Source organism: Epinephelus lanceolatus, chromosome 16, assembly GCF_041903045.1.
Source record: "Epinephelus lanceolatus isolate andai-2023 chromosome 16, ASM4190304v1, whole genome shotgun sequence".
Classification (NCBI taxonomy): Eukaryota; Metazoa; Chordata; class Actinopteri; order Perciformes; family Serranidae; genus Epinephelus; species Epinephelus lanceolatus.
Genome location: NC_135749.1, coordinates 2,409,882 through 2,435,580, shown reverse-complemented (window position 1 = coordinate 2,435,580; position 25,699 = coordinate 2,409,882). Strand labels below are relative to the sequence as shown.

The 25,699-nt window shown below is 44.0% G+C and overlaps 1 protein-coding gene across 1 annotated transcript in view; it reads left to right on the top strand.

The window, feature by feature from the left end:
* Nucleotides 1-22,842, top strand: part of trim71 (tripartite motif containing 71, E3 ubiquitin protein ligase) — a 38,484-nt gene extending 15,642 nt beyond the window's left edge. The window contains exons 2-7 of the mRNA XM_033636857.2: nucleotides 8,300-8,467; nucleotides 14,866-15,000; nucleotides 19,858-20,100; nucleotides 20,279-20,776; nucleotides 21,462-21,602; nucleotides 21,825-22,842. Of these exons, the coding sequence (XP_033492748.1) occupies nucleotides 8,300-8,467; nucleotides 14,866-15,000; nucleotides 19,858-20,100; nucleotides 20,279-20,776; nucleotides 21,462-21,602; nucleotides 21,825-22,397 (1,758 nt within the window). The 3' untranslated portion in view covers nucleotides 22,398-22,842. The remainder of the gene's footprint in view (nucleotides 1-8,299; nucleotides 8,468-14,865; nucleotides 15,001-19,857; nucleotides 20,101-20,278; nucleotides 20,777-21,461; nucleotides 21,603-21,824) is intronic.
* Nucleotides 22,843-25,699: the final 2,857 nt, after the last annotated feature.

Below are 25,699 nucleotides of genomic sequence, written 5' to 3'. Positions count from 1 at the left end.
TTATGCCTGAACATTGGTGATGGCCTGATTAAAGTGGTGCTTAAAGGCCCTCACACACCAAGCTGACAGGTAGCGTTCAATGTTGGGCCGTCAGTGAGCGCATGTTGCCCTAGTCTTTGCGGTGTGTCCTGCACCGTCTGCCCTTGCTGGCCTTTTTTTCAGCTAATTCAGCATGTTGAATCAGTGTTGGCGCAGCATGTCAGTGAATGAGATGACTCTGTTTTGCAGTTCAGCTGAGCGCACGAGAAGAGAAACGAATGTGAGGAAAGTAAACAAAGAGCTAAAGTTAAAAGGGAGTGAGACCAAATCAAACTTGTTACATAAGGTCAGATGAGCTCTTTAGCAGAGACGTTGGGTGATGGTTTGTGTTGTTGTTGTGTTGCACATGGTAAATATGCTCCGTTCTTTCAACACTGGGTTTTTGTTGTCAATGTGCTAACTGGCTAACTAGCATCATGGTGGCTCTTCTGGTTACCTTTTGGGATGACGATAATGAACTATCGCCATCTTCTGAGAATTATTTCCTTCCACACAGGCGCAGACCATACATTCAAAGTCCAATTTTTTGGCCGAGACACAGGCGATGTGAGGCGATGTGAGGCGATCCAGTCGGCCTTCATTGGCACTGGTTCTCTAATGTCGATCTGGTGTGTCTGGGCTTTAACAGATGAATCACATGAAATCTCAATTTGAGAAAGATCCACACAAAATAACGTTCAGTAAAGCTTTTGCACCTGGCCTTTAGAGATTCACAGTAACGTTCTGTTGTCTTTATCAATTACTTTTATTTTCACGTGATTTTACTTCCTATGAAAGAATCCATTCCTCTCAGGTTGAATATCGAGTTTCAAGTCATGAATCTGAAAGGCAATGCAAAACATGCGACATGTGAAATACATTCTCTGGCATGTGACAGTCAGGGTATCGAGTAAGATGGAAGCTGTTGAGAGATGGTGTTTGGACGTGACCGCTGCAGACGCTCTGAGCGCCTCACTGTCAATGAAACACGGTGAAGTTCTTTGAGAGAACGTGCTCTCACAGTTCTCAGAGCAGCCCTGGTTTTTCTGGCACCACAGTGTGACATTACATGGCCCGTGTCCCTTCCCCCCACTCGGCTGTGCACGCAGGCAGCGAGTGCTGCACCGAGTGATTTTACTGGCTAGTTGAGCTCGTGCCCTCTCCCCCAGTTCCCAGTCCCGAGAAGGGAGGGAGAAGGAAAGGGGGCTGATCCTCCTGCTGCCTGCCCACTGTGAGAGCATGAGGCCATCATGCTTTCATTCTCATGTTGTTTGCCTCAAGATTTCAGTATTTTGGTAACCGGCTACACTGGAATGTGAATGTGCATCAGTATGTTACCACATAGAAATAAATCCTAATGTTCATGTCCTGTGTGTTTCTGTTACTTTGCAGTTTAAAAGTACTTTCCATCATTTGTTAATGAGTTCAGTGTGGTGTTAAGCAGAGATGAATTACTCAAATTACTGAAGTAACTAATCCATGACTAGTACTTTTCAGTGCTTGGCTTACTGGTGCATAGTCAGTATTAGGCTACAGCTTTATCCGTACTAGTATGTTCTTGTTCTAAAAAGTATTTCTGCTTTTACACCCAGCATCCACACCACTGCAGCGTTAGGGAATTCCCAAAATGGAGACTTTTGAAATGCAATTTTAGTCTGAAAACTCCAGGTTGTGTTTTAGTCTGGACGAGCAGGAACAGAGACTTTTGAAAACAATGACGCAGACACCCACGTTCACTTTCTGAATGTGTCCTTCAGTCACAGCTTGTCAAGTCAAACAGTAAAACTAGGCCAACATACCTTTTCATGATTTCATTCTTCTTATGTTGACACATCTTTCCCATTGTCCTGACTTCCTCCAGTGATGGATACTGCTCAGTGCAGCTCAGATATGTTGACACATTGACTTTGTAAAGTTTCCCTATCTCCTTATACTCATGTGTTATTTTCAGTAACAGTTTCACCTTGTCATTTGTCCAAACAAAGAAATCTCTGGTTTGACTTTTCACCACCTCCGTAGTATTTTCTGTAGCTAAGTAACCAACTGCAGAGTAGATGATCTGCTTCCTGAGACAAGAGAAGCTAATGGCATGGCTTAAGTTGTCACATTGACATTCAGGGTGTGTTGATTGATTCACAACAGCAACTCATGCATTTGCAACATGCAGGAAAACAGTTCACCTTAAAATTGATGGTAGCTGCCGGTTCGCAGTGGATCAGTGTTGTTCCATGACCTGTGTGTTTGGTGGTAGGTCATTAGCGGTGCAATTTATACTTAGCAAATTAGGGACAAGGCAGATTGGCACAGGTTTAGGAAAACAGATGACCTCCGCAAATAGTACAAATTCCCAGATTAGACCCCCTTGGCTGGGGCTTTGCTTTAAATTTGAATCTTTGGCTACAGCTAACAGTTGTTTTTTATTATTGATTTAACCTTTCATGTTACATGTTCGTCTGTAAAATGGTGTAAATGCCCTCCATAGCTTCCCAGTGCTCAAGGTGACGTCTTTACCAACACTCCCAAAACCCAAAGATGTAAAATAGATCAAATAGTTTATAGAAACTGTTATAGATCTCTTTTCTAATCGATTAATCAACATATGTTGCTTCAGCTTTATCTGAATGATTTTCAGTGGCAGCAAAAACAAAACTCTGGCAGGAATAGTCCGTCAGTTCTTCCAGAGGTTTCTCTTTGGTTTACGATGAGACATTTTCAAACACCCCAACATGTGTGAGTGTGTATATTCACAACGGAGGAGCGTAATGGGCAGAGAGGGAGAATGAGAAACATCCGGTGCACTAATGAAATACAATAACTCACTTCCCCCGGCATGGCCGAGCCCTGCTGCTCAGAGCTTTATAGCTGGTGATGGCATGTTTGCTCCGGCCCCTCCCCAGCAGCCAAAACACTCAACACACATCAGCTTTACTCTGCACTTTGTATGGATGTGTTTTGTTGTGCATTTTGCAAGCACATCAACATGCGCTCCTCCTCGTAGATTCTGTCAGTGCGACGTGTTAATGTGTACTGGACAAAATGTGGAGGGGAGTCACCTCTGCCTGAAAGCTTCCCCTGCAGGCTTCTCTCTGTGGAATTTACAACTTTGTTAGCATGACACCACGCCTGTTTCACCTCTTTTTAACTTGTTTTTCACATGTCTGCGTCACATGCACGCTGGAAGCTTCTGGTGTGTTCTGGCATGTGTGAGGGTATCCGGCGTGTCCACTGAGTAGCATGGCTGTGAAATTCCTGGCCTGTTCTGGTACCACGTGTAACGGAGCAGCTGTATTCCTCGCCTGCAAAGAATTCGGCTTGTGTGTCGTGCATTTTTTGCAAATGGCTCACAGCTCGTGAATGAGAGGTTTTCATGCGAGGCAGATAAAGACAGAGGCGAGCGGAGAGGGAACAGCATCCTTCCATGAAGACCTCTGGGAAGAGCCAGTATCCTGTGTGGGTCAATAATATTGACTGGCATTCCAAGAGGCTGCTGTGTTATGTAATCTACAACCGTGTGTGTGTATGAGGAGTGTGTTTCTCCTTGAGGACTGTGGGGCTGTTGATGGCACATCAGCAACAGATATTTATTTTCATTTATTAAATATATCTGAAGCCTCCTGCAGCTGTGTGTCGTCAGGACTCCAGTGTTTTCAATAATCTGTTGTTTGTTTCCACAAACACAAATCCTGACTCTAAAAAGAAATAGATTTGTAGGTCATATTTATGGTTTTGATATCATATCTGACATATTTTAAGAAACATTTTAGCATGCTTATTTCAATATCTTTTTTTTTTTGTTTTACACAACATTTTTATTATATTTTTCAAACCATTTATCAGATTTTGTCGTAGAAATCTCATTCACAATCTCAATCACTTTTTTTTTTTGGTGACATTTTCAGAATATTTTCCAGACATAATGACAACATTTTTTTCAGACATTTTCATAATAATTGTCGGACATTCTATCACCATTTTTTCGTACATTTTCATAATATTTTTTGGACATTTAATAAAGGGGCCAGGACTTAGGATTGATTGATCAGAAAAAAATACGTTTTTATTATGAGTAGAACATGTACGGTGGCGGGGACACAGTCGTGGTTAACATGGATATTTTGTTTTTTAAGACTGAATCAGGCTCCTCTCTCTGAACGAGTAAGTGCGTCAGCTTTCTCTCATCACGAGCTGCTTTCTTATCACCACACTGAATTTATAGTCCATTAAACCACTTGTCATGTGACGGTCAATACTGGAACAGCTTCATTTGATGATCTGGGTCCTGTAGATACTGTGCCTCCATCGCTCACCAGAATCTATCCCAACCTCACGCCATCAATCTGCCTGTCCCTGAGCCCTGTGTCCATCATCATCTGTCTCCACCTTCCTCCTGCGCTCCAGCCCAGCTGCATTCCTTGCTTTTGTGTGTCCCCGTCCCCTTGGAATTCAGGAGATGTGGACGAGGGGGTGGACTGGGACAGGAGGGGAGAGCACTGAGTGACGGAGCGGTGCAGAGACTGTAGCAGAGGACAGGGCTCAGCAGAAGGAGCAACAGCGAGAAGAGGACAAGAAGAAAGGGATCGTAGAGGAGCTTAAGGAGGAGGAGGAGGAAGTCAGATAAAGGGGGAGGTGTGTGTGTCTCATTTGATTATGCCGCTCCCCGGGGGAACAGCCATTATTGATGGATTGATTTCAGGCCCCTCCCCCTCCACTCAGGTCTCCTGCTATTGGAGGCCATTAATCTGGTGTCTCTCTGGGATATGATGGCTAGTGCATATTTAATTAGCCTTCCATTACAAACAATCAGCAACAGACAGCAGGTTTAAAGCAAAGCTTCACTTTTAGCAGCAGAGGTTAAATGACTTTCCTCCTTCTTATCCTGAGGGACTGTTTTTTGTCCATCACTGCTGATTTTACTTCATTTATCATCTCTGCTGAAACAACAGTGTCTATGAAGTGTCTACGAAAAGTCAGGACAGAAGGTTAATAATTCATCTTTATGATGAAAACTGTACATTTAGCTTCTAAAATTTAAAATGTTTAAGCAGAAATCTCAACAAACGACTCTGTTGTGAAGTAGTTACAGTAATGAGTTAAAACCGTGACCTCTCTTTATGGTCGTCCTCCACAGATGTTTAAAGGTAGTTGAGAATGAGTATTGATTTAGTTTTGGGGCCTTTTGTCCCTCAGCTGCTTCTGCCTCTGTGTTTTGGAGGAGAGAAACTCTCTGGGGTGTCAAGGCCTGTATGAGCCTCCCTGGGTACACATGCATATGGATGACTTGTTTATCATTCATGGTCTTTTCTCATTAATTAGCTTAGTGTGTGTGTGTGTGTGTGTGTGTGTGTGTGTGTGTGTAGGGGGGGTGACACTTTGATTAATGTAGTCATCCTGCCAGTCTCATTTCACTCAGCCTTTCATGACCCACTACAGTAAAACTCTTCAGCTTTCATAGAGCTGAGTCGTCCTCCATCCAAAGTCCTCTTTACACACAGAGCGCTCTGTAAGGCCGCGACGCCAAAACACCGTCTCCTCTTCACGCCACTTTTGTGTTTATACACTGAATCAAGCAACGCTAACTTAATGGCGTTCCTGTGTGTGAGGTTAGACAGCGTGCTGGCATCTCAGGAGCAACAGAGCCGTGACATGTAACACAAGAGCACCAACCTCGAGTGTGACATGTTACATTTACGTCGGCAGCGCTTTGTAAAGAAAAACAATGAAACAACATGTAAATAATGATTATTTAATGTCCCTGTTATATGACGGCTGATCTTAACCTCTGCTCAGAGGGTAAAGGCAGATTCATACTTGGATTTATGCTTAGCCTACACACGTGGCCTACGCCGTTGTGAGCATTTACACATGTCGTGGTGTGTCTGTGTCACTCTGCAGTTACACCTCCAAAACACTAGTCGGCGGTGGGGTTTCTGTGAAGTGCTGTAAAGTTTAGTTGATTCAAAACACACATTAAACACACATTAAACACACATTAAACATGGCTTAATAGAGACAATTTCAAACACAAATCAGCTTCACTATAACTCGCAGCATTCACAGACAAACACTTGTCTTTATCTGGACACATTTTCCCCACAAATACAACATGCTAACGTTATTAGCACAAGCCTGTGGCATTTTACATTGTATAAATTAGCCTAGCAGCTAGCAGAGATTTGCTCTGCTCATATGAAGCCAGGATAAATCACACACAAGACTTAAAATGCTATTTTAGTGGAGGCTTTATTGTCTTCACAATTTATTGTTTCTTATCTGTGAAATTAAAGTAAATCAAAGCTTTGTTTCCACTGAGGGAAATGGTTTCAGCTTACAGAGACAGATGTGTAGTTACATTTCTGGGGACGTGCACGTCAGGCTGTTGCGTAGGGTATGGTGTTGATTTGATGCAGATGTTTAAATCCTGCTTACGGAGCTTCCAGACCTCAGTCCGCCCAATTTGTGAACATTTTCACAGTTCTTCTTTAAGCTAGCTGCTAACTGCTACTTACAGCTTTTTAAACCTCCTGGGGATGGAGGATGGATGGGTCTCACACATGTTAAAACGTCACATCTGTCCTCTGTCTCCATGTCTCCTCTACTCATCTACTACAGGCTCGTGCTCGTGACAGCACATGATGTAAATTTTTATGGCGTCGTCCTCAGCTGAGCTGTATTGGTAGCTAGCTCGGTGGTGCTAGGTGAGCTAGCAGTAGATGCATGCTCCCCTTTGGGCGGTGATACGGTTAGAGGGTGTAGTTCAGTAGAAAGAAAATGGTTCCTACATGAAACTGCTCACAGCGAGGTCTGTGGATTATCTCGAATAACTGGGTCACGATATCTGGGAAAAGACATTGCTGTTTTTTGAGGATGAGTAGGACTCACCCTTATTACTAACTTCAAAGTGCTTGTTAGCAAGACTCAGCGGGCACCAAGGACAACGTCAAGGTGAAATTGTACGTAAATAGGTGATTATAAAGCAGGTCGTTGTAACAAACGCACTCAGGCTCAGTGGATCTACTCTACTGCATAGATATGTGATTAAAAAAAGCTTATCATAAGGAAACTAGAAAAGCACTTGGAGAGCGCAGACCTCCGCCAAGCAGCTCGGATTTCCAGCCATTTTATTATTTTATCCACTTCGCTTCAACCGATCACCAAAATTTTATCATCTGTTCCTCGTCCCATTATCAACCTTTCCTGAAAATTTTATCAGAATCCGTTCAGAACTTTTTGAGTTATTTTGCAGACAACAAACAGACAAACAGACCAATGCCGGCGAAACATAACCTCCTTGGCGGAGGTAATAAAGGCTGAACAAGTGCAGTAACTGAAGTGTTTCACACAGGTGTTACTGTTTCTTAAGGTAACCACCTTTATTAAATGTTGTGTCTCAAGCTGCTAAACAAACAGCTTCTAGAAACGTCCCTTCAGTGTGTTTGTTTGCGTTGACTCCTTTCAGTTAGACACAGTACACAGGCCTGCAGCATGAAGGATCCTAAATGACACTTTAACGCCCGCACAGTTAATCCCCTTATTTAAAAAGATAAGGCTTTAATTTGAGATTTAGGAACAAGTCTGTACATTTTAAGGATTAAAGCAAATTGCCTGAAATGTGTTTGTACTTTAGGTTACCTTGCACGCTTACTTCTGTGTGGTGATGATTTTGGTCGAAGAAAAATAGTTTCTACATGAAACTGCTCACAACACTGTGCTGAGTTTTTCAAATGTATTTTTTGGCACTTTGACCACCACAAGCCCAGTGCCATCTAGTTCCATTATATTGGAGAGAAGTCAGACGTCTCTACAGCTGATATCTGCGACGACTCAGCATCAGCAGCTCACACTAAATCTATCTAGACTGATATATAGCTCTGCAGTCAAGAAGAAAAATATGTGTTTTTGAATTTGGGATGAACTCTCCCTTAAACACTAAACTGACTCGTCCCATGCACGCTGTTAAAATTAAGGCTTCAAACATGTTTATATGGAACTAAACAAAGTGTTAAAACAAAGTATGTCATTTAACAAAGACATTTAAGTGTGACTCAAAACTTTTGAGTTTCTCCAGTGTCAGTCTGAGAGATAATGAGAGTAAAAAATGATCGGTCAGTTGGAGACGCATCTCACATCTCAAAGTTTAAAGTAAAGCTTTAATGAGTCCAGTCGGATCTGTGGTCTGTACTCGTTTTATCTTTTGTTCCACGGCCCTGAGAGCAGGTGCTGATTCAGTTTGTATCATGTGGAACACAGAACTGATCCGTCTGTCTGTCTGTCTGTTTTCCAGGTGTTTCTGTTCTTCTGTGAATCCTGCTCGGTGCCTATCTGTAGGGAGTGCAGCGTGGGCCGTCACATCGGCCACACCTTTGTTTATCTACAAGATGCTGTGCAGGACTGCAGGGCCATCACCATCCAGCTGCTGGCAGACGCACAGCAGGGACGTCAGGCAGTGCAGGTGAGACAGGAACACTGACAGACACACTTTCTCACAAAGGAAAACATCCTCAAGGGTTTTTTTGTTTGCTTGTTCGGCCTCTTGGAGCTCGAAGCAAGGCAGCAGTACTGAGGCAAACATGAAATAAAACAATACTTGTGTTTGTGTTGTAAAATGTGAAAAATGGGAATATAATTTATTAAAGAGAAGATGACCAGAGGTTCTTCTAATTGAATCAAGAGGAGATGGTGGTGTATCTCCACAGGATGCAAATAGGTCAACCTGATTTGAGTCTTAACTAAACAAAGCTGAGAGCTCTTCTCATGATTCTTCAAGGTCTGACAATAAGACAATCCTTATGAAGGTCAAACCACACATGTCCACGCTCATCCATCTCCCGGAGAGGCTGAGGAGAGCAGCTGTGGCTTTTCCAGCGTCCCTTGGCACAGAGCGGCCGAGAGAAGTGACCAGCGCGGGGCTGCTGGGAAGCCTGAGGTTAGAGGTGTCCAGCTGCTCCTGAGAGGGGGCAGGTCGCACGGGGTGAGGTCTGCCGGGGGCAGGGCCGGAGGTCAGAGGGGAGGAGGAGGAGTGGAGAGGAGGATGGGGGAGGGTAGATGAGGTATTTAAAGGATTTCAGAGAAAGGAAAACTCCCCTCCTCTTTTTAAGAAGTGGATCACTTTGCCCTCCCCCGTTCACTCACTCACTCACTCATCCACTCACATGCTCCCTCGCCTTTACTCTCACTCACACATAGAGCTGCATGATGTGAGGAAAACACATGATACTGTGCGACAGTAGAATTGTGTCTATTAGAGATTTCACAGGTCTGACTCTACTGCAGGACTGTCATATATATCGTTACCTTGTTATAAAATTACAGTACATTTATCGTGATAATTCTTACGGTGAATAAACAGATATTAAAGTGTACTCAGTTCTTGACTCAGACATGCACAGTGCACATGCTTGTGTATATATTTATAGTCATACTGACTTGGGTCTTAATCAGCTGCAGTGTTTATCATGGACAAACTGAAACCTTCACAGAACATTTGCTCCCTTTTGGTACCTTCACTGCTAATTTCTTCTGCACTCTGATCACCAAGATCCGAACACCCGTCTGCTCTGAGCTCATCCTCCGCCATTCTCTGTCTCTCTTTTTTGACCACAGGCTTCTCAAAGGAGCCACGTTACTCTTTAACACCATCATCATTTTCAGCCCAGTCATATCATTTTCTCTTAAGGTCCTTACACACCAAGCGAATGGTCGGTCAAAGTCGGGCCGTCGGTGAGCGTTTGGATCCAACCGGAGCACCGAGCCCTGGTTTGTTATTCAGGTTAAAGTGGGAAGAAGCAGCGGGTTTATCGGGCAGCTGAGTGAAGTGGAGCCTGCGGAGGAAACACCGGGACCGTCTAGATGTAATAGTCCGTGGAGGTGCTGTGGTGCTCGGCTGCACAGATAGGAAACCCCTCGGCTGACAGGATGTACCACTCTCTCACTCCGCTCTCTCTCATGCAGGCGCAGAACGTACGTGCTACTTGGCTGTCGGATGTAGTCCGTGTAGTGTGTTCAAATGCAACTGACACAGGGCGACGTGAGGCGACGTGAGGCGACGTAGACGACGCAACAGTTGGCTTTCGTCGCCGCTAGTTCTTTGATGTCGGTTTGGTGTTTCCGCACCTTTAGACAAAAGGCGTCTGCATCTGTCTTTGTGCTCTACTTGCACGAAGAAAGACAGGCAAAGTTTTGGAGACACACTCAGTGCGATTACCTGCACAGTGAAGTGTAGCTCCAGTCCCAGCTGGACGAGGACATCTAACTGGCCTACTGTCCTTGTCCCAGTATACAAGCACGGGAGGGGAATCCATTTATTGAGCCAAGTATGTGCGACTCCTCTACAATAGGTGGAGATATGCCCCCTTTCAGCTTGTTAGTATTGGACCTTTTTCCTGTTGACCTATTACGTCACAGACCAAACAATCGCCATTTTGTATTTTTCTCCCGTCCATGGATTTTGAGTGACCAACGGACAGCTACTAAACAGAGACGGCAAACTAACTTGATGACATAGCCAATCGGAAGTATGACACTGAATTTATTAAACTGTGAGGACCTTGAACAAATGACTGAGGAGTAATCTGGACCAACTGGGAACCACTGGTCTATGGGGAAAATATTTCGAGCTGCAGGGGATTTTTCGCTGCAATTGGGCGAGTGTCCATTCGGAACAATTGGCTGCAAGTCTCATTGGCCCAGCAATGCCAATGAGACTTGCAGCCATGCAAGCGTGGGACTGACACTGCTGTGTTACACGTTATGCCCGTCATGTCTTTTGCTTCTGCGATGCAGGCATGTCTCAAATCACACACTGGAGCAGAGTGACGCTGCTGTCCTTTGGTTCTGTGTAAAAATACAAAGGCAGCATAAAGAAGGGACTGCGTGATGTTTAGCAGTAATGTTTAATGTGCTCTCCATGTTTAGCATGTTAGCATGTTGCTAACATTAGCACAAAACATCAAGTACACGTATGTTTATGGACAAATTTAAAATGTGATCTGATGTTCAGTGATCACTAAGGTTATTTATACTGAGGTGCACAGGAGTGTTTGCTCCAGATGGTCTGTGAGTCATGTGTTGAAAGCACAGCTAAAAGAGAACCAGTGATCGGTCACACACACTTGTGTTGTGTAGTGTGCCTGCAGGGTGGGGCAGTGAAGGTAAAGACTCCTGAAACATGATGCTGGCATGTGCTATCTCTCAGCAGAGCTTGACCTCTGTGTGACTGGGGCGCACTCTGTACCTTAATGGATGGTACTTATGTCACTCTGGGTGTTCTTCGAGTTCCAAGATATCACAACATGGATGTGCTCAGTTAGACGCCAAACACCACGTGTAGGTGTAAAACAAGGCACCACATAACACTCCTACTCTTCATCACCAACGGTCAAATCCCCATCTCCAGTAGTGTTTAATGAGAATCACCTGCATCTGTGCAGCTGAGTCACACTGCACAGAAACACCGCCTGCCATCTGGCACTGCGTCGTGGTGTTTGGTGTGTGTTTGCCTGTTTTGTCTCAGGTCACCATGGCAGTAAATGCTGACGCCAGATAATATATAAACACACACACACACACACGCTCCTGTCGCCAGAGGTAGGAAATTTCACCCATTATCTCCCCTGACCTCTGACCCCATGCGTATGACCTTCTGGTTGGCCAGAGCTCCTTCCCTCTGCGCTTTGATTGGTCCGTTTGACCCTCTTTGTGCTCCAAGCTGTGCTCCTCTGGGAATGCGGAGGGGAAGAGAGAAGATGGAGCCACAGAGACTGAGAGGAAGATTATGAGAGCAAGAAGCAGAGCACCAGGGTGTGGCGCAAACGGGGGCGAGGGAGAGCGTGACTGTAAAGAAATGGACAATGTGCTATTTTCTCCACACATTTCTATTTTTCTGTACTTTTATCATCCTGGATCATGGCTCATGCATTAAAGTGTGCTGTTACTGATGTATGATTCATGCATGAGGGTGACTCATCAATAATTCACTTGAATAGAAATGCTGGAATGCATGCTACTCTGGCCATCACCACCAAAACACGGTCGTGCAGTAGCATCAACTCCCCCAACTTTGAGTCAAAGATCAGGAAAAAACAGACTTTCTCAGTGGCTCTCAGTCTGCACGCCAAATCACTGTTATTTAGTTCTCTGTGTTGTAGTCAGAGGACCAATGTGTCAACAAGAAAACAAGGAGGCTTTGATTTAAATGTTCATATATTAGTATGTTTATAGGCTGTCTTGTGCCAAGAATATACAATATTGTGCATCACTCTGCAGAGTTTTCGTGCCCTACTTCAAGTGCTGTAAGTGCTGTAAAGTTTAGATGATTCAAAACACACATTAAACACACAGTAAACACACATTAAACATGGCTTAATAGAGACAGTTTCAAACACAAATCAGCTTCACTATAACTCGCAGCATTCACAGACAAACACTTGTCTGTATCTGGACACATTTTCCAAACAAATACAACATGCTAACATTATTAGCACAAGCCTATGGCATTTTACATTGTATAAATTAGCCTAGCAGCTAGCAGAGATTTGCTCTGCTCATATGAAGCCAGGATAAATCACACACAAGACTTAAAATGCTATTTTAGTGGAGGCTTTATTGTCTTCACAATTTATTGTTTCTTATCTGTGAAATTAAAGTAAATCAAAGCTTTGTTTCCACTGAGGGAAATGGTTTCAGCTTACAGAGACAGACAGGAGGTCTGCGTCACTGTGACACTGTGGAGTTACATTTCTGGGGAGGTGCACGTCAGATTGCAGCGTAGGCTTTGCATTGACACAGAGCCTACGCCGTACGTAAAGCATCGATTTGATGCAGAAGTATAAATCCTGCTGTAGGTGGCCCTATTGCATCACACTGTAGTGTATGGATTTGATACCCCTCTTAAAAAAGCTGATGTTGTCCAGAAGAAATGGAAAAAACAGCTGATAATAGAATGACACACAGAGAAGGCAAATGAGCATTTTACAGGACTACACAGACACAACTCTATGTTTCACCCTGCCTCCTTCCTCACCATGACACGATAACACTCCTGATTCCTCCAGGATTCGCTCCCTGCTGTTCCCTCTCCGGGGGCGAAAGAGAAAAAGGCCCTACTGCCAGGCTTTGTTCTTGCAGGGGTGCAGTGGGGGGTGGGCGGTATGTGTCTCAAGACAGGGGTTGCAGATCATGACCTGTAGAGGTTTAGGTGACCTTTGATCCCTGCGGCCAATATCACAAAGACGGCCTTATCCCACCTCCCCTGCGTCCCTGTGAGGTCCGGCTCACCCTGTGACCTCCCAGAGAAAACGCCAGAGGAAAAGCCAGATAAAACGCTGCGGGGGAAGGGACGGAGACAAAGAGGGAAATTCGCATTTAGCCCAAATTGTGGGTTGTAAAAGTTACAGCCTTTAAGTTTATGCCTAACAGTGTCAGTGCCTGTGATAAAGGTAATGAAGAAACCTTGTGTCCTCGTGTCACTGCACAGAAACCTGGTTATAATCAGTGTGGTGAGAGGCAGCAGGGAAACAGATTCATGTTCAGTACAGTTACATCTTTGCATGCTACTCTGTGTGTCTGGGTGTTTAAACATTTTTATATAAAAATATCTACACTTTTATTTTAAATACTGTGGTTTAAGGAAACATTATCACGTCATCACAGTTTCTTTTAACATAAAAAATCATGCTGAACTACACCTGAATAAAATACAGTCTAAAATTAGACTAACATGCAGATTTAAATGATAAGGATTAAGATAATTAAAAGAAAGATTTGAATAATAAAATATCATCATAATAATGAGATGGTTTAGTGCCGCACTGTGAGGGGAAAACTGTTTCAAATGTAGTGTTTTTCATTTTCATGATGCTGACTTTGAATAACAGGGCTGAGTAGGGGTTCAGCCCAACAGGAAGTTGCCTCACTTTGTGTGGTGTGAAGTGACTTCCTATTCCTGACCCATGTTTCCTTTTCCCCTCTAAAGGAGCCGCTGAACGTGAGACAGGCATAGATCACAAACACTGAGCAGGTGTTAAGGCCTTTGCAAACAGAGGCATTTTTTTCAGATTCGTCATCGGGAAAAAAATTGTTCTGCACAGAAAACATGCTCACTGATTCCAATTTATTGATCTGTTCGTTGTGAAAACTCACAATTCATCACTGCCCCCCTGTGTTTCATTTGGCACCACAGCTGCATGAAGGGGCGGAGCTGTCCTCCACACTCTGTGTGCGGTCCACATCCTCCTCCTCTTCATCATCATCACCTGAATATGATGAACTATCTGACCTGTTCAACGTGAGCTCTCCAAGTTCTGTCTTGCTCTGTCTCAAACCAGCTGTGTCCCACCGCCTCATCTTCTTCACTGATTCTTGGTCAAACGTCTCTAAAGGCTGACGGATGCAAAAAAAAAAAAAAATGCAGAAAAACCTGATCTGAACATTTTAATAACAGACAAAAGTTTCAGACTTGGTGTGCAAACATGATTGGCAAAATGCGAGGTCGTATTTATTTTTTGACACAGGACAATTCCGGACAAAAAAACCAAACAGATTTTTGCCAGGAAGATGTCACACACAGTGTCCTCTCTTTTAATGTTTCCTGCTCCTCTGCATCCTGCAGCTGGGGCTCATCTGTATCCCATGTGAGTCATAAAACCCAACAGGAAGTGATGTGTTTTTAGACACTCCTGTCCTTTGTCACACTGCACTGTGAGTGCTAACCGTAGCGTCTTTGTCTCTGTCTCACTGTTTGGTCCGTTATTATTATTAAAGTAAAATTCTGTGCTTCAGCTGATTGCCAATATGGTGACAGGATGTTATGGCGCATCATTAAGATCACGTGACTTTGTTTTGTTTCCCCAGCTGAGCATGGAGAAGGTCCAGGCCATGGCGGAGCAGGTGGAGATCAAAGCCAAGGTGGTGCAGACTGAAGTGAAGGCCCTCGTGCTCAGACACAAGAAAGCGCTGGAGGAGAGAGAGTGTGAACTACTGTGGAAGGTGAGCTGCTGCCCGCATTAACCCTTCATTTACCTCTTCTCCACCAAAAGTAGTGTGTGTATGCAGGTTTTTAAACACAGGAAAACCTGAGAAAATATAGGCCATGAACTCGCAGCAGATGGGTACGCTTTTTTGTGTGTGTTTGGATTTTTTGACCGTGTCAAATTTGACGCCACTGACAGACGGGAAAACAGGTTCGTAAATCGAGAATGCAGCAGTGATGCCAAGGAAAATGTTACAGTGGTTATTTCTGATATACAGGTTTACCACGTTCATGTGGTCATGGAATGTCACAATCAAATTTTCCAGGCCTGGAAATGTCACTGAAGTAGTAGAAATTATTTAAAGTTGTGGGAAAAGTTGTGGAATCTTGTTGTGTGTGCCGAAATTCTTACAGGAACCTTCCACAGATAACCTTCCATGAATCTGAAGATGAGTTCACATATCACCTTGGGTTCGTCCTTCACCTTCTCAAAATGATCCCACACTTTGGATTTCCTGCCCGACATGTTATTAACTAGCCTGTGGAATAACCGCAGGTACCAGCCCTGGAAATTAACCTGACTCCTGTCTGACTGCTGAGCGTGGACACTTCCTGTGTCTGTCCTTTCACATTAAAGTCACACATGTTCCAGTCATATAGGATTGGATTTATTTTGACAAGACACTTTTTTTTTCTGCGGCTAAGCGACCAATAGAATCTTGCAGACTAATGACCTTTCTAGTCGACAAACGTTCAGGGGGCAGCCCTAGTGACAATGTTTTGTTTACCATCGTGTGTGTTTCTCCATTTTCTCCCCATGCTTTATTTTTTTGGAGCCAGCCTCAAGTCGACATTAGAGGAACGGCAGTTTTTAGTACTTCATGTTGGATTCATTATTCAGCTGGATATTGCTGCTTGGTAACGATGTGATGAGCTGGTAGACAGTTCAGTTTTGGTGTGTGAGTAAGCTTCCTGTTTTTAAAGAAATGTTGTTAAGAATTTCAAGGAGTACCTGGGGGCATGTAGAGAAGGAAGGTGCTGTGTCTGATCGTCCTTTGGAGCTTGTAGAGCAGGTAGGAGGCTGACTCTCCGCTGCTCTGTTTTTCCTTTTGTTATTGGTGTGTACTGTTTCTTTGTGTGGTGGAAGGGTTTATCCCTGTTGAATAGGGCTAAAACAGTTGGTCAGAAAATTAATCTCCAACAATGGATTAGTCATTTAGTCATGTGGACTGTTGATCAAACAAACAGAGTAATTTAAAGATGACACCTTGGTCATTTCAGCCTAGTTAAAGTGCTGCTCTGGTGGCGTGTTGCATCAGTATGCTGCTCTGCTCCTCTGCCGTCCTCGCCTCAGGTGCAGATAGCTTACAAGTTGAATCATACGAGGTATAGGAAACAACGCAGCTCGTGCTACCTGTACCGTGAGTCGGTGTGATGACCACCAGTGCTGACAGGAACACAGAAACTGAATCTGGGAGGTGACTCAGCACTGCGGCACTGAACCAGACAGATTCATGGCTGTTAAATGACAGCGGGAGCACTACAATGTGACTCACAGGTTAAACATTTGACTTTAAAGCCCTTGGTGAGTTTGGGTGTGTCTCGTATATGTTATGAAATTGTAGCACAGGAGCTGAGCTGAGTCGTATAGGAGCCAGCAGTAAGCCTTCAGACATGGTACCTAGACCCTCGGTGTGTTCAGACAGTCCTCTTAAATGTGGGCGGGGTTGTTGTCACTCACTGCTCCGTCCAGCACTCGCTGTATTTCCTCATCAGCGGTGACACAGATGGAAGTCTGCACCTGGTTAATCGTCCACAGAATGAGGCTGCACGCCCACATTTTCACAACAAAATAGAACAGGCTGCAGTGAGAGTCTCTCTCCATGGGATATTTAAAAATAGCAGCTTTGTGCATTTAGTCCTTCTCAGGCAAGCTCAGGGGTTTAGTGTTGCTGTAGCCCACAGGAAGTGAGGATTAGAATATATGACCTTCACATAATCCGCTCCAAATTAATCTATATTTTTAAAGTCATTACTAAAAGTGTGTGTCATATAAAAACTAAAGTGATGGTCAAAGTTGTCACAGTGAAATTTAAGGTGTGCTGATGGATTCACGTCATCAACTCATGCATTGAGTAACATTACAAGTTAACGTTCCACCTTAAAAGTTGCCGGCAGTCGGCCCAGTGAATGAAGTTATTTTTTCTCAGACTCCAGCTGCTGTGAGAGGCAGCAAAACATCCTTTCATTTTATAGTTACAGTTTACTAATAAAACTCTCCACAGTATGAACAGTGGTTACATGAGCCTCAAAACCAGACACAACTCAGCCCTGAGCAGAGTGACCGTCCTCTACTGACCAATCAGACTGCAGTGTTCACAGCTCCACCTTTTAGTACCAGATCTGTGTGCTAGGTACCCCAACAGAGGGGGGACCAAACATGGGGATGCTAAAGAACGCTTCTGTTGGTACCATCCACAACTTTTCAGTGGAGACGGAAAGAAAAGGGAACTGAACTGAACTGAACTGAACTGTCTGGTGGAAACAGGGCTTCAGTAGTCGTTGGATCAAAGATCGTCCAGGTCTCCTCCTCTCTGACTTTCAGGTTTTCACTCTGTGAAATACAAACCAACTCTGTCAATGAGTGTTTCCAACTGACGAACTAAAACTTGATGTGTGTCCATTAGAAAGCCTAACTGGAGTCTTTGTCCTCAGCGACTATAAAGTGTAACTCTAGTCTCACAGATGCAAATTGCAGCTCCACTTATGCCAAGGATCAACAAAAGACCTCTGTCCTTGGGACTCTTTGTTTCTTTCAGAGTCCCTCTGACCACAGAGGCAGTCAGGCTATTGTGTTATAGTCTTTTTGTTAGGTGACGGTAAGTAAGAGCCCAGTCTGTGCTTCTCAGGTTCTGCCAGCCTCTCTAATGCTTCATTCTCACTGACTGTACTGTAACTTAATCTGGCTTCTAACAGTAACAGAAATGTGTCATGGTTAAGTGACGGTCAGTGCTGAATAAATCACCTCAGTAATAGTGTAGTGCTCTTTTCAGTTCTCTCAGCCTCAGGTCTTGATATCTCTTTGAATAGTAAACTGTGTGTACAGTGTTTCGCGTTGTCATCTTGTTGTCTTCTGTTACACTGTTGAGGGAAATAGAAATGAACTTGCAGCAGTCGCTTGCAACAGATAAAAAGAACAAGTTTTCCACCAAAAACACCATAGATCCATCATGGACAGTACTCTAAGGAGGATTCATACATGTGTGTCAGCTCTACGCAGAGCCCACACACGAGGCCTGCGTCGTCGTGAGCATTTCTACCTGTGCGGTCCATCTTTAAATACATTTTTATAATATCTGACCTGTTACCTCATGTGCCTTCAGTTAACCTGCACTCTAACGGAGTGGTGAACACTCACACACTGATGCCCAATCAAAATTCCATGCAGGCAGCCAGCTGCATGTCATTCAGTGCTGCTGCTGCTTCTTCCTGAATATCTGACAGACGTGGTGTGGTCAGCACATTGCTGCCATCCTGTGGGCAGACTTGTTGGTAACAGTCAGTGATATGGAGGCACCAGCACACTTGTTAAATCCCACATTCAGTTTCACTTGCAAAGAAAATATCACAGTATTTGTGACCAGATATCTCGATTTCAATATTATGACGATACTGTAGTGCTTTCATAAAAATATATACACAGTGAGATTTTTAATAAAAAACTACAGAGTGCAGTTTCTGAAGAAATTGCAGGTATGAATGGTGCATGTTGAAAAGCTGACGCTGCACTGCAGTGATGGCTCTGAATGTTGAGTAAAACCATTAATGTGTGACAGTTAGTGGAGTTCCTCCTGCTTTCAGGCTCACTGTGCCAAATGTGTAATTCAGATTGCTTCCATAGCGACAATGTTGGATTCGCCCAACATGCATTTTCTTTATTTGCACAATGAATGAATATTACATACATTGAAAAGTATTTCATGTCTCCATCTGCTGGTGGGCCGTCAGGAGAAGAGTATACATGTATAATATGATGTTAATCCCACCACAGAAGAGACTTGATGATCACTAAAATTAGGTGGGGGAAAAGTGGATATATCAATAATGGTTCAGGTTATCAGCCAAATAAGTTGTTATATATCAGCAAACTGGCTAAAAATCCAACATTGTCCATCCCTAATTTTGACCAAAAATGATATATGTAGAATTAAAACTGTGGGAGTGACAGCGAGTTAAAGCGAAACGTTTAAGAAGCTCTCTACACTGTGAACATTCTGTCCAATACAAACCAATGTAAAAACCTGAGAAGGGCGTTTTTACCGTGCTCCAAACAAGTCTGAATATTTCATTTGAATGGGATTTCACAGTAGAGCACAACCCAGAATGTACGAAAGATGGGGAGCATTTTAAAGTTCGACTGGAGTTTCTATGTGAATGTCTGATTGAGGAAATGTAGGCTTTGGACATGCTTGAATTTGTGTCAGACTTGAACATTCCTCCATCTGAAAGGGGAAAGGAAGTAGCATGACAAAGTGGGCAGAATTTTTCTTTGGTAGAATAATGTATGGTTGGGAATGCTTCACATTATTCCTACCCAAAAATCAGGAATGTGGATTTAATGACTAAGTGAGTAAAGGCCTGAACAAGGTCGTACATCAACCTGTGAGGGGTTTTTGATACCTAGTTTTGTCGTGTCATTGAATTGGAGTGCTCTAATTTGTATATAGTTCATGTCGTTGTGTCACCATGGGAACAGCGTCTGTGTTTTAGCTGCCAACATTCCTCGTGGTGATTAAATATGTGTTACAACATAAAACATATCACAACATCTGTCATGTGCATTCTGTGCTGTTCAACGTTCCGTCTCCTTTCAGGTGGAGAAGATCCGTCAGGTGAAGGCCAAGTCTCTGTACCTGCAGGTGGAGAAACTGCACCAGAGTCTGACCAAGTTGGACAGCACCATCGCTGCCGTCAGCCAGGTGCTGGATGAAGGCCGCCACCTGGACGTGCTGCTGGCCAGGGAGCGAATGCTCACCCAGATCCATGAGCTCAAGGCTCTGAGGGGCCTGCTGCAGGTGCAGGAGGACGACCGCTTCATGTTCACCCCTCCAGACCAGGTAGGCACTGAGACCCTGGAGGTCAGGGGTCACAAAGCTAAAGTCTGTGTGGGTGTTAACGTCATCAAAGTATTGCTGTGTGTTTACACAGCCTGATTTAATGTTAGTAGTTTTAGGAGAGGTGCTGAACATTGGTGATGGGTTTACAAATCATTAAACACACAATCTGTCCCCGCAGGCTCTGTACATCGCCATCCAGTCCATGGGCCTCATCAGCAGCGGAGCCTTCGCCCCAGTCACCAAAGCCCACGGTGAGGGTCTGAAAAGTGCGCTTCGTGGCAAGCCCGCCTCCTTCACTGTGATCGGATATGACCATGACGGCGAGCCACGTCTCTCAGGCGGGGACACGGTGTCTGCAATAGTCATGTCGGTCGCAGACGGCAACCTGTCTGCAGCGGACGTAACGGACCACCAGAACGGCTCGTACACCGTCAGCTACCTGCCCAAATGCGAGGGGGAGCACCTGGTGTCGGTGCTGGTGTGTAACCAGCACATCCAGGGCAGCCCCTTCAAGGTGATGGTCAAGTCAGGGCGGAGCTACGGCTCCCTGGGCTCCCAGGTGTCGTCTTTCGGGTGTGAGGGGGAGGGAGACGGTCAGCTGTGTCGTCCCTGGGGCATCAGCGTGGACAAGGAGGGATATGTTGTGGTGGCTGATCGCAGCAACAACCGCATACAGGTAAGAGCGCCGTGTCTTAGTCTCTGCAGTCACACCGTCACATGTGTGGTGAGCAGGATACTTTACACTTTACTTCTCCTCTTGGACACTTTGACACATCATTGTTAGTAACAGCTCAAGGAAATGATAAAAATGAAGTCATTTAATGTGGAAAGAAAATGTAAAAGATTTTCTGCATTCAGGACTCTCAGAGCGTCTCCTTTTGTTTCTGTCCTCTAACCTTAGTTTCAGTCTCACTACCAAAAGACCACACATGCATAAACTTGAATTACAGCCAGAGTGGTTTTATGTCATTAATCATCCACTCACCAGCTCATGCAAACTTCACACTGTTGATTTTGGTGCTGAAATGTTTACAGAGCATAATGTTAAAAGTGCATCAGGCATATTTCCCCCAACGTCCCTCCTGATACACACAAACAGCAGTGACACACACCTCACAAGAGGGGTAGAAGGAATATGTGTCTCGAAAAAAATAAATAAAATAAAATGTCTAATAAAATAAAATAAATAATTTGATAAATAAATTGAAAAAAAAAACTAAATTAAATAAAAATTAAATAAATAAATAAATTGAAAAAAAAAACTAAATTAAATTTTAAAAAGAAATAAATGAAATAAAAAATAAAATAAATGATTGAATAAGTAAATGAAATAAAAAAAGTTTTGCTCCTTCACTCTCCAGATATTCAAGCCTTGCGGTGCCTTCCACCATAAGTTTGGCTCTCTGGGTTCTCGGCCTGGTCAGTTTGATCGTCCAGCGGGGGTCGCGTGTGACAGTCAGAGACGAATCATTGTGGCTGATAAGGACAATCACCGTGTGCAGGTATGAAAGTCAACACATTTCTACTCACTACGTTTTGGCATAATTGTTGGAATTCTGTCGTCCAAGTCTAAAAGAAAGTTGCGAGAGCAAAAAGTAAAGCAGCATGTTAGCTTCTAAAATCCTGTAACCACACGTACACGTGTAAACACTCAGCTCCTTTTGCTCTCTCTGTGCTGCACATGTAAACACGTTGGGCCCTGAGACATTTGCTTTCTCTGACAGGTGTTTACTTTTGAGGGCCAGTTCCTGCTGAAGTTTGGGGAAAAGGGTACAAAGAACGGGCAGTTCAACTATCCCTGGGATGTGGCTGTCAACTCTGAGGGTAAGATCCTGGTCTCCGACACCAGGAACCACCGCGTGCAGCTCTTCGCCCCTGACGGCTCTTTCCTAAACAAATACGGCTTCGAGGGGGCCCTGTGGAAACACTTTGACTCTCCCAGAGGAGTGGCCTTTAACCACGAAGACCACCTGGTGGTGACCGACTTCAACAACCACAGGCTCCTGGTCATCCGGCCGGACTGCCAGTCGGCCCGCTTCCTGGGCTCCGAGGGCACCGGGAACGGGCAGTTTCTGCGCCCCCAGGGCGTCGCCGTGGACCAGGAGAACCGCATCATCGTGGCCGACTCCCGCAACCACAGAGTCCAGGTGTTCGAGCCCAATGGAAACTTCTTATGCAAATTTGGCACACAGGGGAGCAGCTTTGGACAGATGGATCGCCCCTCCGGTGTGGCTGTGACGCCTGACGGAGTCATTGTGGTTGTTGACTTTGGAAATAATCGCATCCTCAAGTTCTAAAAAAAAAAAGAAAAAGTTTATTTTTGCATTCTCTCCCTCTGTTTGGCCTTTTGCAGTTTTCTCGATGAAGGAAATGGAGGCGAGAGAATGAATCAACAGACACAACAGGAGGCGAGCTCAGAGAGGATTGAGAACACGCTGAAGTGAAGGGAAATTAAAACTATAGATTTTTTTATTTACATCGATACCCTCCCAATCAGATCTCTGTGGTGTGTGTGACAAAGGGGACCTCTACAAATTGATAATCAGTAGAAAAAGAGCCATATTTCCCTTCCTCCTCCTCAGCGGCTCTGAGTTCTCTCTGCCAGCTCTCCTTAAGTATCCATCTCAGGGATTTTTTCACTTTTTATCCTCTGCTCCATACCTACCTCATTTAGCTCTTTATGAATGTACTCATAGTCACCGAGCAGAGGTTTTAGTCCGTGAAGTTTTACAAAGAAGAAAAGTCTACCTCTATACTTTGTTATTTAAGAGAGACAAAAAAAAAGACTGTTCAGTTGATATTTGCACAGGATTAAAGGAATACTTGCTGTGCATTTTGAAATATGAGTTAAAGTGAACCTCCTGAATGTTGTTGCTGAGACAATACTCAGACCGCTGTAGAGGCTGCATGATTTATTCTCATTAGAGGGCTTCGCTCGGGGAGGAAACTAGGGTACAGTAGTGTCCTTTCATGTTTTTAGGCTAGTTAGTTTTTGGCTTACGCATCAACCCTTGTCTCTTTGTGGCTCTGTGGAGTTTGTGTGTCATGAGGAGTGTGCGAAGCGATGCCAAAATAGATAGAATCAGAATTAGCTCAGGTCACCGTAGGACTGGTCGAGATGATCGGTGCCTCGCAGGCTCTCCCTCTAGCTTTACTGACTTATGCTGATTGGATGAATTTATTGATGAGTAAAAAATATAAATTTAAGGGAAATCATCTGCAAAATGATCCCTGAAAGAAGTCCTGAATAAGTAGCCCTGTAATAAAAGAATCCAAAGTGTCTGATCATCTCCCCCCCCCCTCCCCCCAGCTCATAAGACTGGATGATAAAACAAGACGACCTGTGTCGCTCCTGTCCCGTCGGTTACATGAACAACTAAGATGCAAAGACAAGTATGCAAGGAGAGCAGCGCCTCCTCGGCAGGGAGGAACCCACCAAAGGATTTTGGTGATGAATTTTCAAAGATCTGGATCTATTAGCGATCTTATCGTACAGATTAAATCATTGAATTGAATGACACCTTTTTGATGAGGTATGCTGTGTGACAAAAGCCTCACAAGTTAGACACCTAATTTGGCTGTCCAGAGGATGTTAATGACATCAAATTAAAGGCCTAACATTACAATCCTTTGGCTTTGTGGTTGAAAGCCACGCCCCCTGGCTCCTAGGGCCGAGAATCGAGTCCAACGAGAGGGCACGATCACAAAGCCCTGCCCTATTTATTGACGCGTGGAGTTGAGGAGACATCTCCAGAGTGAGCGCTAGTAGACCGATTCCTCTAAAGACGGAGGTCTATAGATCGACCACTGGAGTCTACCAAAGTTAGAATTTCTGCACAATGGCCAACTGTAGATTAAAATATTCCCCTTTAAAAACTTTTTCTTGAATAATCATTGTTGCTGGGAAGTCTGAAGTTCATAAAAGGCGTGGAGTTGAGTTCATAGCACTGTCCGTGTTAGGCTTAGAAGAATAACTGTGCTTGGGTCACAGTTTATTGTGCATGAGGACTTTCACATCCCGCTGCTGTGTGAGGCAGGTCTGAAAGTTGTGTAGAGAACAGAAGATACCCGCACCAAAGAGAACCCCTTTGTCCCCCTCGCATTTATCGCCTCAGCCCAGTTTTCTCATTATTAGACAGCCCCTTGTTTCCCAGTCTAATTACTATAGAAACTAATAGCTACTAACTCTTTGTGGTGAAAGCATTGTGGGGTTCTGAATCCCTTTGCCCTTTGTCCAAATCTGTGTCCCACTGGAAGCACTAGACAATTATGGTTCTGCTAGCCACTTCCTCAGCCTAGCAAAGAATCTTGGGACCTCTGGAAAGATCGACTGGCCGGCCCTCGCCTCTGAGGAGAGGGCCCGTCTGCACATGGTCAGTATTTGCATCGTCATATCTCAGATATTACGTACGGTTTCACTTCCTTTCTCATATACCTCGACTCCTGAATACCTCACTCATAGCTGCTGTGCATTTAAACATTCAAATACCTCAACGTGTTACATATTCTGAATACCTCATAATGACTCTTTTATTTAAGCATACCTCGTCAGATATTTATGCACGACAAATATACCTCATTCTGTGAAGCTTCTTGTGTTACAGTACATGTCCCACAGCTCTAGGACCAAAGATCATGGTACCATCTCGAGTTCGAAGAAAGTTTGTGTTAATGGTCATCGTTCCATCTCGCAGCCCTGAGCAGCTTTTTGTTTGTTGAATCTACTGTAAAAAAAAAAAAAAAAAAAAAAGCCTGGTTAACTTTGCCTTTTCTCACCAAGAAACCAAATATTTCAGATGAAAGCATTGTGCCAAAATGATCTGTGAGAGTTCTGTGCCAAACAGGGTTGGCACTGGGACCACGCTGTTGCAGACGACAAATGTCACTGGACCATTATATCATAGATGTTGAATCGGAGCACCTGAGGATAAATCCCCTCTCTGACTGGATGCACTTAACAGGGCTGGGCCCAATTTATCTTTACCTCATAATGATGATGAACACGCAGATTCCACTTGTACTTTGCTACTGTGCGCAATAGTTAAAGGGGAAGAGGAGGTGGCCTCTTTTAAAGAGTTAAAGAACTACACAAATCCGCCTTTTAATGCACAAGAATAACCTCAGTCTAACCAACACGTCAGTGTGGATTTTAAGAAGGCTGATGTTGGTTGTGGAGGACCTTGAGTCTAAACTCACTTTAAACAAACACATCAGATGCCTCATGCATGGCAACAGGCTGGTTTATTATTGAAGTTGAAGTGAAGAGCGATTAGCACATTGACGGCGAGCCAGTTTGATTCCACAGACCCAGCTGCTTTGAACTCAGCACCTAGTTTCACCAGTACGATTGTCTTTTGCTTTGCAGTATTACTCTGTGAAATGTTCATTCATGTTGCATCCGTTTGGTTTTTTATTTCATTATTAAAATAGCAGAATTCTATCTTTAAGATCATTAGGTCTTCACTCTTAAAGAGGAAAGTGTATTTTAAACCTTTGATTTTGTTTTTCATTTTGTTGCATGCTTTAAAAAGTCCTTGTATTATATTGACGTCTCTCAGATAGGTGTTGATGAACTCAGACGGGGTGGGTAGCTCACTAT